The sequence below is a fragment of the Peromyscus californicus genome, unplaced genomic scaffold, assembly GCF_007827085.1.
Source record: "Peromyscus californicus insignis strain IS unplaced genomic scaffold, ASM782708v3 Scaffold_3__1_contigs__length_106647218, whole genome shotgun sequence".
NCBI classification, from domain to species: domain Eukaryota; kingdom Metazoa; phylum Chordata; class Mammalia; order Rodentia; family Cricetidae; genus Peromyscus; species Peromyscus californicus.
In genome coordinates, this window is record NW_026294551.1 from 101260741 (window position 1) to 101279763 (window position 19023).

The 19023-nt window shown below is 45.1% G+C and overlaps 1 protein-coding gene across 1 annotated transcript in view; it reads right to left on the reverse strand.

Moving 5' to 3' along the window:
- The window catches only part of Grin2a (glutamate ionotropic receptor NMDA type subunit 2A), a 445644-nt gene that overhangs the window by 196973 nt on the left and 229648 nt on the right, over positions 1-19023 (reverse strand). The window contains exon 4 of the mRNA XM_052759440.1: positions 3469-4061. Coding sequence (XP_052615400.1) covers positions 3469-4061 — 593 coding nt within the window. The remainder of the gene's footprint in view (positions 1-3468; positions 4062-19023) is intronic.

The following is a 19023-nucleotide window of genomic DNA, read 5'->3' on the forward strand; positions in this document are numbered from 1 at the left end:
CCCAGAAAGCTGTCTCCTGACCTGCACATGCACACAATGAATGGCACACACACACACACACACACACACACACACACACACACACACACACACTAAATAGATGTAAAAAGTGAATTCTTGGGGACAAATTTCTCCTCTTTTCATTAGACTGCATGGTCTTTGGAGACAGAAGCCACTTCTTAACCTCACTGTGTATTCCAGGAGCCCTCACAGGATTTTCTAGGTGTGAGGAATGACAGCTGAGAGCCAGAAGGATGCAGGGCCCTCAGTTCTTCTCAGTTACTTCCTTTAGGGTGTAACAAGGGCAACCCAGCAGGGCTCCACTCTTTCCTTGCTGGGGTGCCTGTGAGGAGCACTGTAGGGAAGAGGAGTGTGGCAAGGAGAGAAGGATGTAGCCACTGTGAGCCACTAACCGGACTCACAGTCACCGCCACCACCCGCGTGTGGTTGGCGAGCCGTTTCTCTCCAGGGGCAGTGGGTACCACGCTACTGTGCTTGGTGTGTTTCTTCTCTGGGGTGGAGATGTCATTGACGAAGCGGATACATCTAAAGGAGCCAGCACAGCCACACTTCACAGTCTCGGGGTTTGTTGTTTTCTCTCCTTAAAGAATGGGATCTAGGGTGGTCCCTGGAAAGGAATCTGAATGTCTTGGCAATTATCCCGCTCAAATTCCTTTTCCTATATATATTACATTTCAATTGCCTTACAATTGAGTTATGTTTCCCACAAAATAATAGATTTCTAAGTCTGCCAGCTGCAGGGCACATCTTATTAAAGTGAATGTGAATTCATTAGCCCAGCCCTTGTCTTAGGCTGGCAGCAAGCCTGACTTCCTAAGAAACTCCCATGTCCACACTGAGTTATCCGAGTTCTTTCCTGCTACGCGGATGATTATTTAGCATGCTAAATGAGGCTATCTAGAAATAGGGTGGGAGGCATTGTCAAAGGAGCTTGGTTCATAATTCAGCAATCCATTTTTCTCAGGTGTACGTTAGGTATGAAGAAGTACATCCTGGCTAGGAAGATGGCTCCATAGGTTAAAGTACTTGTCTCACAATTTTGAGCACTTACGTCCAATTTCCCGGAACACACATAAAAGGACACAATGTGAGGATCTCTCATCCCACTGACAGAAAGATGGAGGATGGAGCCAGGACTGTGCACAAAAGCTTTTAGGCCATCTAGCCTGGCACCACAGTGGGAAAATAATGAGATACTGTCTCAAACAAGGTAGAGGTGATAACTGACAGCTGACATTGTGCTCTGACTCCCCAAATGCAGGCATGGCATGTGCATACCGATACAGACACACACACCCCCCTCTGGTCCTGTTTCAGAGGTAAACTCTGGAAGGTAGTAGATTCAAACTCACAGTCTTCCAGAGATGTTTTAGAATGGCAGTACTCTGCAGGCAGCCAACATGGCCCGCTGACTACAATCTTGGATGGTGCCACACTTATTAATAACTCTGATTCTTATTGAATGGTCAGCAGGTGTCAGCACGTAAGAAGCAGCACTTCTCACATATCATATCCCCTCTTTTCATATTCATTACAACCCCCCAGAACCTTGATTTTCAAAGAATGGCCCCCATAGCAGCAATATCATCACCATCTAGGAACTTGTTAGAATATCAATTCTATGATCTCACTCCAGACCTACTAATACAATAAAAATTCCGAGTGCAGACCCAGAACCTTACCAAGCCCTTCCAGATGTCTCAATACATGCTAACATTTGAGAATGACCAACATAGAAAGCAGGGGACATTATTACCACTTTATGACAAGCACTTGAGACCCAGAAAGGTAAAGTGATTGCCTATGTCCTGTAGAATGTGAAGGAGACAGGACTTTCTTTCTTTTTTGTTTTTTTTTTTTGGGGGGGGGGTGTTTGTTTGTTTTATTTTGTTTTGTTTTTTTGAGACAGGATTTCTCTGTGTAGTTTTGGTGCCTGTCCTGGGTCTCACTCTGTAGACCAGGCTGGCCTTGAGCTCACAGAGATCCGCCTGGCTCTGCCTCCCAAGTGCTGGGATTAAAGGCGTGGGCACTACTGCCACCGGCAGGAGACAGGATTTGAACATGAACAGCATCACTTCCCAGCCTAGTCTTTAATCACAGTACCACACTGCTCATTATATGAGGAATCCAGCACGTATTGCATCATCAAACATTAGGCAAAAACATGCAGAATGGGTGTCTGAATAATAATTCTAAATCTTAGCAGCTGAGCCATGATGATGGGCCACAAAGAATAATGACACTTCCCAGAAACATAAAATTTAACTCAAATGCCCACCATGATGGGTCAATTAAATAAATTATGCTACAGGCATATGGCAAAATGGAATATAGCTTTAAGAGTGATGATTGCCAAGATCTCCAATGACCTACAAAGATTCTTGCTATATAAGAAGAAAAGAAATTCAAACTCAGCCGGAGACCAGGAGCATCAGTGTGGACAATTTTCCCAAATCAGGCCAAGCTGCTGAGGATGTGAGATATCATATGATTCCACAAACTCTCATGTGAATATAAATTGGTGCCATTGTTTTGTAGAGTAGTTTAACAATGGATACTTAAAGATGCCCACGTTGATCCCCAAGTCCTACTTCTTAGAACAAGTTCTAGACAATCAGTTGCACACAGGCAAAAAGAGATAGCAGAACCGCTAATAGGAAAAAAAAACATTTAGGAAAAAAACTGAATTCTCACGAATGTAAAGAGTGAATAAATAAATCATGGTGTATGAATATGGAAGAATGTGGCATGGGTATTACAAAGAGTCTACCTGATATATAAATAGATAATAGATAGATAGATAGATAGATAGATAGATAGATAGATAGATAGATAGATAGATAGATGGATGGATGGATGGATGGATGGATGGATGGATGGATGGATGGATGGATGGATGAGTGGATGGATGGATAGATAGATAGATAGATAGATAGATAGATAGATAGATAGATAGATAGATAGATAGAAAGATTGATGTGAGAAAAGGAGGAAGAGAAAGGGAAAGAGACAGAAGGGAATTCTCAAGTGGACGTTTCCAAGATAAGTTTTGAGTAAAGAAAATAAAAGCAAGATGCAGAAAGCCACTAAAATATATTATTATTAGCCAGGTATTACAGCATTACTTGTAAACTCAATACTCTGGAGTTTACAGAAGAGTTGTGAGATGGAGGCCAGCCTGGGCTACATAGCAAGTTCCAAAACAGCCATGGCTATATAATGAAATTCTGCTTCAAAAAATAGCATTATGTTACTTATTATTTTTAAAGTGTGATGGGAAGAGAAGAAAATAGAAATGAGCATAAAATCAAAACAAACTTCCTCCAAGTAAATATACACATTCTGTATGTCAAGTCTATACTTTCATCAATGACTGTGAACCCAAACATTTATAAGCAACAAAATTCTGACCCATCTTTGGGAGACAACAAAAGAGCCCTTTCTTACTGGTGCAGAGTGTGATGAGGGGTCTCTGGCTTCTCTGCCTGCCCATAGCAGCTGGTCTTGGCCTCAGGGATGTAGGAGAATTTCTCCAACATGGAAGATGCGGCAGTGGTTAGGATCCCAAGACCATCCCTCACTCTCGCCTCCAGGCTGTAGTCCCAGTCATCGTAGGAGACTGAAATGAGTCCTGATGGGAACTCTTTGGGGATGAGCTCTGTGTTCCCAGAGACCAAACTGGGGACAATCCAGAAGAAGTCATAGCCGGTGAGGCCGAGCGAGCGAGCCTCACTCAGGATGAGGACAGCCTCATCTTTGGAACAGTATAGTAAGATGACAGAAGAATGGATCTTCTTCAGCTGGACCTGTGTCTTGGCATCCTCGAAGGAAGTGTCCAGTGTGATCACGTTCTGCATGTCCCAGCCCACAAAGCTGTTGTCCACTGTTGTCTTGATGAAGCTGATGAAGTCCCTGTAGCCAGGGAAGATGGTGGTCACCAGGGAGAAGACATGCCAGTCATAATCCTGCATGATCTTCAGCATAACCGTGGCTTGCTGCTGGATGGACGCTCCAAACTGGAAGAATGTGGACGTCGGATCCTGCCGACAGATAAGAAGACAGAAAAGCAGAGGGTAAGGCCAGAGGCTGTGCAGTGTGGTCTGTCTCTGTAGACTTAGAGATGCCCTTTTCCAGAAACCAGAGAAAAACATCAACTCATTCTAAACACTTCTGAAGAACTTGGGGCATGACTCGGTTGGTAAAAGCTTGTCATGTAATCATGAGTACCTGTGTTTGATCCCCAGAAACCACATTAAAAAACAGAGACAGGTGGATCCCTGGAGCCAAGCTGATATGGCAAGTTACAAGCCAGTAAAAGACTGTTTAAAAACGAAGTAGACAGCTCCTGAGGAACAATACCTAAGGCTGTCATTTAGTTTCCACATGCATACACACATTGGCACACACATGTACACATTGATCACACACATGCACACATACATATACACAAATAATAAAAATAAGCACTGTTGATCTGTGCTGGGCTCTGGAACATGCACAGAAAATGCAGACTTGAAGAATTCACGCTCAGAAGCCTGTGGCTAGCACAAGGACGCATATTTACTATTTCGTTCATCATCATCCACTCTAATTTCCCTCTAGATTCCCTTTCCCCACCCATTTCCATCCACATCATTCCAATAATACAATTTGGTCTAGTCCTCAGGGTCATGTCATGAAAATGAAGTCAACGGACACAAAGGAGCATCAGGAAGTACAGGAAGGTGCACCAGAGCACAGTTGGAGCTCCTGGACTCTGACATACCTGAAGCCGGTTACCCCCAGAGCACCAGCTAAATGAGCCACTCAGTTCCCCTGTTTGCATGAGCTAGTGCAAGTAGGGCTTCTGTAGCTTCAACCTAAGATTCTCATGTAGTACAGTACAGACAATAATCCGTGTGACCATCTACCCACTTGATCGGCCAACATTTACAGAACACTTTGCTATGTGCTTTAGACCTTGTGAAATCATGACTAGCAGGACAGTCACATCTGGATTTCTGCCATCACAGATGTAAGGTGAACTTGGGAAAGAGCAGCTACTGTGAACGGGAGACTGAGAGAGACCTGTGGAACTGTAGAAGAATTAAGGCAAGGGAGAGGGGAAACAGGTAAGCATGTTGTGGGGTGTATTTTTTTTAGTATAATAGATAAAGGCACTCTGTTGTATGAAGTAAAAAGGATGAAATTCTATTGAAAAGCTTATGAGACCATATCCAAAGGCTTAGGCACTATTCTGACAAAGCCCTGGTAACTTGTACTGGGCTAAGGGGCCACTATGATCCTAACAGCTTCACAAGTAAATACATAATCATGAGAACAAAGCAGGTGATTACAGGGTTGTCAAATATATAATCCCCCACACTCCTCAACTCATTAGTTCCCACAGTGGTCTTATGACATTGGTGCTATTGGCAGGGAGACCTATGATTAAAATGTCATACAGCAACCAAGTATCCAAGCTTAGGTAGGTCCAAGAATGCCTCATGCCAGTCTCCCCTCCCATCTGCAGTCACAGCCCTCTAGGGATCATTTAAAACAAGTACATGGTGAATGTATAAGCCACGTTGCTCTAGTTAATGTGCTACAGAAATGACAACTCAGGGAGTGGAGCTCATAGCTCAGCTGGTGAAGTGTTTGCCTTGCAAGCGTGAGGACCAGAACACATGGTTTTTGTTCGTTTTAGTTTTAAAGCTGAGCATGCGCATGCACCTGTAATCCCAGTGCTGGGGAGATGGAGACAGGGCATTCCTGGGGCTCATTGGTCAGCCAGCTCAACCTACTTGGTCTCTCAAAATCCAAGGTAAAATGGCTCCTGGGGAACAAGGCTAAGGTTTCCCTCTGACTGCTATGTGCATGTGTACATATGCATACCTGCACATACATATGCCCACCACTTGAACATAAAACAAATGCCAGCTTAACAAAAATATGTCTCTATGTTACCACAAGACAGGATCTGATCAAGGCTAGGGTATACTATTTCTTCCGGAAACTGAAAGAATTGCCAAGGTGGTCTTACCCTATTACAACCACATTTTCATTTAGCACTTTTTATTTTCTGTTTAATCCCACCTCAATTCAGCAGTATTACTTATGGAGACTGCATTGTGTGTACACTCGTGTGTGTGTGTATGTGTGTGTGTGTGTGTGTGTGTGTGTGTGTGTGTGTGTGTGTGTGTGTCGAGTGGTTCCATGATTCCAGTCATGTCTTTCAGAGAAATACTTTGTAACTATGAATGTCAACTTTTTCCATCCCATTTTCTTGATCTCAGTGGCCAATAAGCTACAGTTCTTGGAAACACTGCTCTTTCTGGAAGGCATGGGTTTGGTGGATTACTTAGTGCAGCATGGCCTGAAGACAGAGAGAAGAAGTGGAAATAAATAAATGGTTTCTGGGCTCCTTCCAGCAATACAGTTCTATGAATTTTACCTAATTAAATCAATTAAAATGGGTAACAGATTTAAAGGCTTGGGGAAATTATCCTTTCCCTACTGTAGCATTTGGAGGAATCCAATATTCTTGAATTGATGGATTTTTTTTTCAATCACATCTTGACAAGGCTGTGAGCTCTTCAAGGGCAGAGAAGCTGTTGTACTCATCACTCTGTCCCCACAGCTGGCAGCAGGCTTGGCCCATGACACATCAGTGAGTGGAGAACAAGGACATGCATGAGTGTGGAATTGAAGTCCCGGAAGAATGTCCTTGGGTTACACAGAATGCTCCAAGGGGATAATTCAGTGTCTGAGATTGTGTGCTTTGTGGATTCTGAATGTCACATCCAAAGCCAGACCTTTAACATCACCACCCACTCCTACACACTCCACAAAATCACTCCTCTGACCAAAGCCCCAAGTACACACATATTTGTGAGCATGTACACCTTTGTATACATGCATGTCTTTGTGTGTGCATGTGTGTGGGGGCCAGAGGACAAACTTGGATGTCAATCCTCAGGTACTATCTACCTTATTTTTTTCTAACAGTTATTTGTAATGGGTTAGTGGGTGTGTGCATGGAGGTCATAGTGCATGTGTGGAGTTCAGGGACAACTTGTGGCATCCACTTCTCTCTTTCTACCATGTGAGTCCCAGGGATGGAACAAAAGTCATGAGGATTGAGAGCAAACACCTCTATTCCTGAGCCGTTTTGCCAGCCCCTTGTTTGGCTTTTTTGGACAAGGTCTCTCACTGACTTGAGACCTGCCAATAAGGGAAATCATGCTAGCCAGTGAGCCCCAGGAATCCACCTGTGTCTGCCTCCCCATCGATGTGGTTACAAGTGTGTACTATCATATCCAACTTCTCCTCTTTTAGGTTCTGGGAGACTGAACTTAGTTCTTCTTTATGCTTTCAAGGAAAGATCTTTAGTAACTGAGATATCACTCCAGCCCATACACACAAAAATTTAGTGTGCACTTTATTGATAGGAAGAGGAACATAGAAAATTTATATGCTTCATAAGCTGTCTCAGATCTTCATTGAGTAACCAAAAAAGACAAGAACATATAGAATCTAGCAGATGACACAGAAATCTGAAAGCAACTATAGTAGTCAGCCCCCCACATCATTGGGTGCTTCCTAAGATGGGACCAAAGTGTTGCAAACTGAATTACCAAAGACATGCATTAATTTCCAGTGGGCACTGAAACATCTGAGGATGCTGCCGCCAGAGCCACACTGTGACTGCAGAAGACAGCTTGGTATCTTCCTGCACTGCATCCATGAGGAATAGAGGAAGTGTTCACCATGATGCAAAGAGGGCCCAAGAGGGAATGCACTAGAGTCCTTGATGCTGTGTGCAGCTTTAAACAATCACTTACACATTGAAGAGGGGACACGGGAGGGGAAGAACACAAGAGCCAGGAGACAAGGTGAAGGGTTGCAAATGCCATTCTCTACATTCAGTCCAGTCCTGGAAATCATTAATTCCTGATTGCAGTTACAACAGCTGGAGTTACCTGCACTGCACCCATACAAGATTGAACCTATCAACAATCAGTAAAGGAAAGGGGGAGGGTTCATGGGGACCTATCCTTCACTCTGAGCTATTGGCTATTGATGGATTCCGGGAGAGGAAAAATCACTGTCTTTAGCTGTGTACCCAATATTGAGGCAACCAGAGTCAAAACCCATGATCACAAAGATGACCCTAGTTAATCTCAGTGGGTCACAAAATAAAATGAATAGTCATGAATATTAGAGAGAGGTTTGTGGGAAGCGGGGGAAGGTGGACAGGATGGTAGGGAGGTGGGGTGAGAGTGGTTAGCATGTGTGGCATACATGTGTGAAATTGTTAAATAAGTAAATCTTTGAGACAACCCACATATGCACACATTTTCGAACAACTAGAGGTGGGGACCGACATGCTAGATGTGGCTGGAGTTGGGGCTCCCGAAGATTCCTTGCTCCATGTGCAGTGAATTGTAGCATCACCAGGCTGCCTGTGAGATGCTCTATGTACAGAAGAGAGCTGTAGTCGGGTACAGTCTTGCCTGGTATTCTCTAGATGGAAGAGCGTGTTCCTTCAATGTGACCTTCAGGGAGAAAGATAATCACACACAGCAGTTCAGCAGCCCAGAGCCAGTGCAGCACAGTCTACCTGTGAAAAGATCCGTGCAAAACACTGGCCTGGCCATCCTTCCTCTCCATCTTAGACACTTCAGCATGAGCTTCTGCTGATCCTCCATTTTTGTTAGGACCTTAAAGGTGCTCCAGAGTTTGTGCGTTGAAGGCTTACTGCCAAACACAGTAGTGCTCAGAGTCAGGACCTTCAGGAGACAACTAAGCTCGCATAGCTCTGACATCATGGGTAGATTTATCCATGAGGGCTGTTGGAAGGTGCTGGAAACTGCAGGAGGGGTCTAACTGTAGGATGCAAGTCACTGGGAACACACCCTTCAAGGGTATATTTTGTCTCTGGTCTATGCCCCCCTCTCTGCTCTCTCTCTCTTCCAGGAGGTGAGCTGCCTTGTTCCACCCATGCTCCCTGTCATGATATTCTTTCTGCCTCAACTCAGGACCAGAAACAATGGAGGCAAGTGACCAGGGGTTAAAAACTCCAAACCATGAATCCTGCTTCCTCTCATGTATTTGGTCATGGCAACAGGAAGCTGACCTCCACACTTCCATTCACACCCTACTCCAATAGATGGAGCACAGTGCACACCTGGGGTCAGACTGCTCCGTTACAGACTTAATTGTATGCCCTTGGGGAAAGTTCCTCATCAGCATAATAGGTGTGGGTATAAAGATAACTAAAGGGGCTGGAGAGATGGTTCAGTGTGGAGTCGCTTGCCCTGCAAGTATAAGGACATGAGTTCAAATCCCTAGAGCCCACACCAAGCCAAGCACATTAGTACACACTGTACTCTCAGTGGTTCTCTAGTGAGGTGGGAGATGGAGGAGACGGAGGATCCCTGGAATTTGAGGGCTAGCTAGCCTGGTTTGTGCATTGGAGAACTACATGTTGTCCTCTGTCTAGAATGGTGGAAGGCAAAGGTTAACACCTGAGGTTGTTCTCTGAGTCCATACCCACTGGGGCATGTGTGTGCTCCTACTCACACATACAAATATGTCACATATTAGACACATACACAAATACACATATGCATGCACATTATCTATATACAGAGAGGTGGGAATCATAGTTAACATGCAAAAGTGCTTACTAGGGAGTTGTACTGCTCATTACATTCTTGTGCCTGTCAGCTAATGCCAATCTAAATGTTCTACAGAAAGCTTACCCTATATCCCCATGAACAGCCTGACCCTAGGGGGGACACTAGTGAACTAGGGCTAATCCCAGAGGGGCAGAGATTCTCCCAGGATGGCAAGTGATCCACTCCTGTACTTTGCCATTGGGGTATAAGAATTAAGTGACCCCACCCTCACCCCATGCCATGTTGGCCAGATACCAAGTATTCAGCAAATGAGGTTTACCCAGGGGTCAGGATCTATTGTTATGTCTCAGCAAGAGATTGTGTTACCCCAAAGTGCTCTGGCCTTGGAGCACCTCATCAGCTCAAACTGTTCACAGTTCCAGTGCAGGGCAGTCAACAATGGTCGCTGTACCTCCAACTTCAGCATGCCTCTTTGTGTGTACCAGTCAGTTTCCAAGTTAGTATACTGTGGATTCTGGGACATTTCAGACCCAAGTTCAAATCCTGACCCTGTGCTAAGTAACCATGTCACTCCAGGCAAACACTTAATCTTCCTGGGTTTGAGTTTCTTTGTATACTAACTGGGTATAATTAACACAATTCCATAGGTGAAGAAGGAGATGAACTGAGAAGAGTCTGAGGTTTGTCTCTCCTTGCCTCCAACAGTCTGGGACTTCCTCTTCACTGTCTGTCCTGTGGACTACATGAGAACTGCCAGAACCCTGAGGGTCTTCTACCCTAGCTCATAAACTGGGGTATCCAGACCCATCGGTATATTGCAAACCAGCCCATGCTCTCTGAATTAGGAGCCTTCCTGAAGAGTAGGATAGGGATGGTCAGACCGTTCTATAGTGAGAAACCAACACCAACGCCCTTCACAGGCTCACTTATCCTCAACTCTGTTGATTGACACCTAGACTGACTCCATAGTGTGGCTATTAGGATTCATGCAACAATAGACATGGATGAGAAGGTGTCTCTGTTCTGTGCTGACCTGGAGACCATGGGTGTATTCCTAATAATCTGCACGTTTCATTTCTGTTTGGTACATTAAGCTCCACCTTCAAAACCACTGAGGGTTAGGCTTGCAGCCCTGTAGTAGAGTTGGCCTAACATGCATGAGGCTGTGACTTCAATCCTAGGTACCACACAACACACACACACACACACACACACACACACACACACTTCACTGTAGACATTGTATATCCTCTTGAGAGACAGAAATGAGGAGACATTTGCAAAACAATTGCAGAATGAGGCTCCTTTTAGCCTTGATTTTTTTTTTTTTTTTTTTTTTTTTTTTTTTTTTTTTTTTTTTTTTTTTTGTCTATGGTGATTTTATGGACTGGCAGAAGGTGATGGGGAGTTTGGCCACCCGCCCAGGAGACAGCAGATACGCCAAATGGCCCAGTCTTCCATGTTCCCACTTCCTGCCTTGATGGTAGAGGCGGTCCCTGATGCACTCACCCCTACCCCCGCCTGTCCTCTGTGGGCTCAGGAGAGCTGTCTCTGATCACCTCTGGCACTCTGGCACTGGGCTTCCCTTGCCTGTGCAGTCAGGGGAGGGAAACAGATCTCACACGCCCACTGTGGTGCTGTGACAAGAGCAGCTCTCTCCCCAAGCTCGCGAACTGCAGAACAAACTATTTCAAACATAGCAAGGGAGGCAGGGACATTCGGGATGCTGTCTGTCTGTTCTAGACTGTTTCCATCCTGTGATGTGTGAGGTCTCATTCCATCAGATCTAAAGCATTAGTCCTATTCTGGAACATTCCAGAGATCACTGAGTGCCCATGGAGACACCTGACTCTATCAGGTCCAGGGATGATAACTAGTTGATTCAAATATCAATTTTCATTTCACTCACCTACTTACCAAGGTTATATATATCCATGTTTACTTTGATCTTAACTACTCAGGAGATGAGGCAGCAGTATAATATCTACAAATGGTCCTTCTCATGAAGACACAGTGGTCAGTGGATTCCCCTAAGATCCTCGGGGTTCCAGAATGACAATAGCGTGGTGGTTGTTGCAAGATTCATCCAATGTTCCCTGTACACACACCAGTGGCTCTCATCTCTAGCTGCATATCATTATCACGTATACAAATATCTTTAAAAATATCCAAGCTGCTGGCCATGCCAGTCTAACGGAGACACAGCTTCTATGACCAGATTATCTGAATAACAAAACCAATTCTTTTGATATCCCCTGTCTTATCTCAATAGCAGGATGAGTTTCACTCAACTAGCATCTTTTCAGAGACTAGAACTATGCCTGACACACAGAAAGAGCCACATAAATATTTGGTGAGGAAATGGGTGAGCCAGAAGCCTGTCCCCAGGAAGCATGGTTGACTAGTCATTGCTGTCAACTCTACAGACCTCTCTACGGCATCTCTTCTGCTTCTTAGCAGGGTGGACATGGCTGGCAAAGAAAACAGCTCAGCCCTGGCAGCAAAGATGGGAAAGTTGTTTTGTTCTACAAACGGACTGTCCCAGTGAGCTCTGACATGCTTTACACTGTTCTCCTAATGGACCAATGGAGGTTTTCAACAGATTTTATCTTCATCCCTACAAGTAGAAGGAAAAAATATCAAGATGCCACTCAACTTTGGCCAGAAGAGTTTTATCTGCAGTGGGTAGTGGTTGATCAAAGACTCACAACTGGTCCAAGTGCTGAGAATAATCACTGTCAAGGCTCAGGGAACATTGCAGAAGGGGCTAAAATAATGTAAGAGCTGGAAGATGGAGAGGAGTGCTGTGAGATGAAGGCTTCTGGATGTGGCATGACCATTACATTCAGAACTCAGAGCAGCTGTGGTTACCTCTATAAGATCAAGCCAGCCAAAACTCCAACACAGATGACTGTAGCCTTCAGGCCCACCCCCTTGCTGAAGAGCTATTGACAGATAACAGCTGCTGGGGGGCAGGGCATTCTTCTAGGGTGTTGGCCACCGGTAGGTTTCCCATGCTGCAGTGGATGGCCTCACACCTATGCATATATGGGCAGCACTGATTTGACTTAGAAAGATATTAATAGGAGAAGAAGGGAGGAAGAGGGGAAAGAGAGGGAGAAGGAGAAAGAGGAGGAGGGGAAGAGGAAGAAGAAGATGATGAAGAGGAAGAAGGGGAAGAGAATGAGGCATGAAGTTGAAAGAGGAGGTATGTTAGGGGACATGGAGGAAATCTGAAGGGGAAAGAAGAAGCATGTATAATATTTTATTGTATACATGCATGAATCTCAAAGAACAAAACAAACAAGGTATCAAACTCGATAAGCCTGAGGATTCAGATAAGAGCACGGAACAGGCACATAGGATTAACAAGTCCCATCAGAGAAGTTTATTACCTCACGTTCTCCTCCTCCACCATCACATCCAGCCTTTCTATTCATTGTCACCATCACAGTCATTATCACAGCCAATATCCAACACACAGCACAGTGTATCAGCAATGGGAAGTATGGTCACCATCCCTACATCCAACACAGCCAATATCCAACACACAGCACAGTGTATCAGCAATGGGAAGTATGGTCACCATCCCTACATCCCAGACTTTCAAGCCAAGACTCAGAACGTGACTTTGCTAAAATTCATATAAAGGAGGACATAGCAGAGCCAGAGGGGTCAAAACCAGGCCATCTCAATCCAGCATCTAGAGGTTTAGATACCGTAAAACACTGCTTCCTTCCAGGTATCCAGAACAGAGAGGTGTGCATACTCCCTATTGAGGCACCCAGCCAGCAAAGAAGATCCCCAAGAAGTTGGAAAAATGACAATTATATGTCATTTCATTGTCCATTGATTCGAGGAGGAAACTGAAGCAAGAGAGGAATGAAATGGCACCCGAGTGTCCTATCCTAACATCCTATCAATCCCACCATCTCAACGGCAGTACTCCATTTCAAGACACTCTGACTCCCTAGAACATTTAATCATCTGAATTCTGTCCTCCAGTTTACTCCTGTTAGGAAGAAAGGATGTCCCTCCCTCGCTGACTCCTGCAGCCAACCAACACCCAAGTTGAGAGGCAGCCATTGCTTCTTTATCACCCTGTGGGTTTCTTTCCTTTTCCTCTCCTGGTTGTACCTGCCTGTGTCCCGGTGCTGGTTGGTACAGTCAAACCAGAGTGCTGGCTTCTGTCTGGCATGCTACCGAGGCTTTCTCGGCTCTCTGTTCCCCACCTGCTACTGGAGCTGTCATTCTAAAGTTCACACTGGAGCATGGCTCCCCTCCCACTCCTCTTTAAAATAGTTTCCCAGTTGCCACAACCTTCAGAACAAGACTGCACCTCCCAGCAGCCCCGTTGCAAGCTGTCTGGGACTCGGCATCTATTGCAGTGTCTGAGGGGCTTGTGTAAAAGTAGGTGAGGTGTCTGACACATTGGTAATGAACGCAAGAAACATGTGGAAACTTTGGGATAACAAGCACATGGCACCGTGCCTGTCTGTCTTCCATGGGTTCTGGAGCTAGAACACAGGCCCTCATGGTTGCACAGCAGGCCCCCTGACAACCGAGCCCTCCTCCCACCCGATCAGCCTTCCTGTTAAACAACCTAGCACGGTCTTCATCTGCGCGCTTCTGTCTCTTCAAATCAGAGTTTCATTTGTTTCCTCTATTTTTCTGCTTTATTGAGGAATAATTAACAAATAGAAGTTGTGTATATCCAAGGTGCACAAAATAATGTTTTGATATGTGTATACACTGTGAAATGATTACCATAATCAAGCTAATTAGCACATCCATCTCCTCACAGTTACCTCTGTGTGTGAGAGATGAGAATATTTGAGATCTACTCTCAGCAAAATTCAAATACATAGTACAGTATTAGTAACTATGCTCACATTAGGTCTGCCAGCACTTCCTAATTTTACAAATGCAAATACATGCCCTGTGACTGACATCTCCAAACTCCCCCTGTCCTCCGGGCCCTGGCAACCATCATTCTATTCTCTTTCTCTGAGATCAGCTTTTTATATCCGACATGTAAGTGAAATCATGAAGTATTTGTCTTTCTGTCTCTGGCTTATTATGTCTTCCAAATAAATCTATGTTGTCACAAATAGCAGGATTTCCTCTTTTAATAGACATTATAGAAACACACACACATATATGCATATACACCTACACATATGCAACCAACCTTCTCTACAGATGCACAGATTCAACCAACCATGGGCTGAAAATATTTTAGAGTTGCATCTTCATAGGGCAAACGGGCCTTGTCTGGTCATTACTCTCTCAGCAGTGCAAGATAGCAACTATTTGCATAGGATTTGCATGTATTGGGTATTATAAGTAGTAGGGAGTGTCTATTCAAATTGCATGCAAATATACATCCACCTTCTGCAAGGGACCAGAGTGTCTGTGCATTTTGATGTCTGGATGAGGATTCTAGAAGCAACCCCTTGAGGAAACCAAGGAGTGCACAGTGGTTCTCAACCTGTGAGTCTTGACCCTGTTGGGGGTCACATATCAGATATCCTGCATATCAAATATTTGCATTACGACTCATAACATGGTGGCAAAATTACAGTTATGAAGTAGCAATGAAATAATTTTATGGGCAGTGATCCCCACAACATGAGGAACTCTATCAAAGGGTCACAACGCTAGGAAGGTTGAGAAGCACTGGTTCTAGCAGGTTTTCGAGGTAGTGACTTTGCTTCCTTTGGATACACACCAGGCGAGATGGCTGGCCAGAGGGAGGAGTTAAATGTACAGCTTCTGGTGAGCATTGAGTTCCCAGCTAGGGTCGCTCTGTCGGGTGCCTGAAATGCTCCAATACAGGGACAAGACGAACATGATCTTTACTCATGATTTGTTCCCTGGGCTCTCAGAGGGTCAGGATATGCTCAGAGTAAGACAATTGCCACCTCCACTTACCACCCCAAAGCCTCAGCCTAGAGTGGCTCCCAGGACAGGACCGCTGCGTGTGACTACTTAAATTTAAATAGGAGGAACTTGATCTTGACTTAGAGTCGCCCTCCTCGTATCCTTGAACTTGAAAGCCAATGTTTCCTCACCCTTGCTGCCTTACTCCTAAATATGGTCTGAGTGGAGCTCAGAAACATTATTTGGTTCCTTCAGGGAATCTAACAGGATCCAGCATTGGAGAAAACTAAGCTGAGACTTCAGATAAGGAAACTGAGGGTCCGGAACCACGATGGCTTACTCTAAATTTCATGTGAGCCAGTACGGGGCAGACAATTCTCTGACCCCACACCTGGCACTTGTCTTGCTGAGTCGGGACATCATCACATAGAAAGCACACAGCACAGAAAACCTATGAAAAGCCGGGGGCCGGGGCTATAGGAGGACACAAGCAGGGATGGCAGCCTGTTTTCTACAGCAAGCAAGTTGTTTAACCTTTCTGTTTTCACATCTGAAAACATGAGGAGAGAAATAGTCACACAGGCTGCAGAGATGGCCCAGTGGGTAAGAGCACATACTGTACAACCATAAGGACCTGAGTTCAGATCCTCAGCACCCATGTAAAAAATGACAGGCATGGCCATACACTCCTGTAACTCCAGCACTGGAGGAAGAGGATTGGAGACAGGAGGATTACACTGGCATGCTGACCAGCCAGCCTCACAGCAAAACAGGGCTCCAGGGTCAGTGGTAGAGAATGACAGAGGACACCTCACACCCTTGCCTGTGCATGCACTCACGAGTGCAGGCACACACACACACACACACACACACACACACACACACGAGAGAGAGAGAGAGAGAGAGAGAGAGAGAGAGAGAGAGAGAGAGAGAGAGAGAGAACCCAAAAATTATCATACATATTGTGAGAGACAATGAACATGAAAGGTCAGCCAAGTTCGGTGGGTATCAACAGTGGAATGATAGCAGCTTTGATGGGCCCTGGGACCCACATCCATCACCTATTTCTTATGCCCTGCTTCCCACTTACTCTCCTCTTGTGAGTTCCCAGCACTCGGTCTTTAGCCCCACATCTAAGCCCTGGTTCAGCAATGGTCACCATGTCCAGACTAAGAATTCTTGAGGGCAAGGCACCATCCACCTGGAGCTCTCCCATGCACCTTACAGATCCCTAGGCAGATGTTTTGGGTGTCTTCAAGGCTTCCAGGACAGGGAAGGATCCACACTGTAGAGAGCTGCGTGAAGCTGCATTCTTGAGATGGCTCTGGCTTTCGCCCCCCGCCCTCCCGATGGCGAGTGCTCTCTATGTTAAACAACTCCTTATTTGGCTTGGCTTTAAATTTCGGCTTGCTAAGGCATACGTGCACCTATCCAGGAATCCCATGTGGCGCATGATGGCTGGTGGTCTGAGACCTATATAAGGCTGGGCGGGCTCTCCCTAGGGGAGAAGAACAAAGGACACAGATTTTGAGAGGACCTGAATAAAACAGCTTGAAGAAGAGCTCGGTGTTGTGTCTTCCTTGCTGGTCGAGGCAGACGCGACAATTGGTGGCCCGTACGGGGAAAAACTCTTTGAAGAAAGGGAGCTCAGAACTTCTTGCTGTCAGGGTAGGTATACCTGGTAAGTCCCCGGGTTAATTGGGGAACCGCGACAAAAGCGGGTTTTGCTCTCTTCTGTAGATAAAGAGAGAGCGGTATCGCAGAGCTGCGTCAAAAGCAGACGGTATATATTGAAACAAAACTAGTTTGGCTGTTATATCTCCGCGGACGCGTGGAGCAAAAGTGAACTTGTAAACTGGGGCTTTTTGGCAGAAGCTCCGAGAAATATCTTAGGTTAAAAACAAAGGGTTGTACAAGGATGGGCACTTCCTTCTCACACCCAATTTTTATAGCTCTCAATGAGCTGCTTCTAACTAAAGACTTAAAGATAAAGAAGGGAACTTTACAAAGATTCTTAGAGGAATGCGATGTCGTGGCCCCATGGTTTGCTGTTTCTGGGAGTCTCACAGTGTCCTCCTGGGAAAAATTGGGACGAGACTTAGACTTCGCAGCAGAACAGGGGACCCTGAAACCGGGGGTGAGACCAGTTTGGAGATTAGTACGTGGCTGCTTAGAGGATCAACGCTGTGGCGACGCTTTGGAAAGCGGACAAGCCGCCCTAGAGCAGTTACAAGAGGAGCGATCAGAGAAGGCGGGGTCTGAAAAGGCGGAATCTGTAAAATCCAAGGACAGTAAACAACAAAAGAAAAAGGAGACACGACTCTATCCCTCCCTATCGGACTTTGAAGACCCCGAATCTACTGACTCTTCTCTCGGTTCGGAGGAGATAGAGTCTCTAGTTAGAGCATTACAAAAGGTAAAGATTAAAAACAAGGTGAGAGAGAGAGACAAAAGAAGAAAGGTTTGTGGGTCCTTAATCCCCTCCGCTCCTCCCCCTTACCCTGAGGCTGCTACGGCAGCTCCCGGAGCGTCTCCGGTCAGCAGCAGCCTCCACCCACAGCTGTGGAGGGAGGTTAGGAGAGAGATGCAGGTGGCTTGTCCTGTTTTTGTAGATAATCAGAATCAAAGATATCATGAACCTTTGGATTTTAAACTTGTCAAGTCTATAGCCGAGTCTGTGAAAAGTTATGGTGTTACCGCTGCATTTACACTTACTCAGATTGAGACTCTGCAAAGACAATGCATGACCTTAGAGCAATAAATGACCAGATGAATATTATGGGGCCTGTACAGAGAGGTCTTCCATTATTATCAGCCTTACCAGAGAACTGGCCCATTATTGTGATCGATATTAAAGATTGTTTTTTCTCCATCCCCTTGCATGACAAGGATAGTGAAAGATTTGCATTTACAGTGCCATCTACTAATCATGAAGAGCCAGATAAGAGATATCAGTGGATTGTCCTACCACAAGGCATGGCCAACAGTCCTACTATGTGTCAGTTGTTTGTAGCACAAGCTCTAGAGCCATTAAGGGCCCGCTTCCCTGCTGTTAGATGTGTCCATTATATGGACGACATCCTCCTCGCAGCAAAAGAAAAGGATGTTTTACAAGCTGCATATCACTTTTTAGGGACAGTGTTAAGAGCTAAAGGGTTGTACATCGCTCCTGAGAAGGTACAACAGGATCAGGTGGTTACTTATTTAGGCTCTAAGATTACCAGTCAACAGATTAGGCCTCAAAAGGTAGAATTGAGAAAAGATCATTTATGTACATTAAATGATTTTCAAAAATTATTAGGGGACATAAATTGGATAAGAGGCAGTTTAAAAATGGCAAATTATGAGCTAAAGCCGCTTTATGATACATTAGCAGGTGACACGGCTTTGGATTCCCCTAGACAGTTAACTACAGAAGCACGTGAAGCACTATGCAAAGTTGAGGATAGATTACAGGAAGCCTTTCTTCAGAGAGTTCGAGATCCCAACACAATTG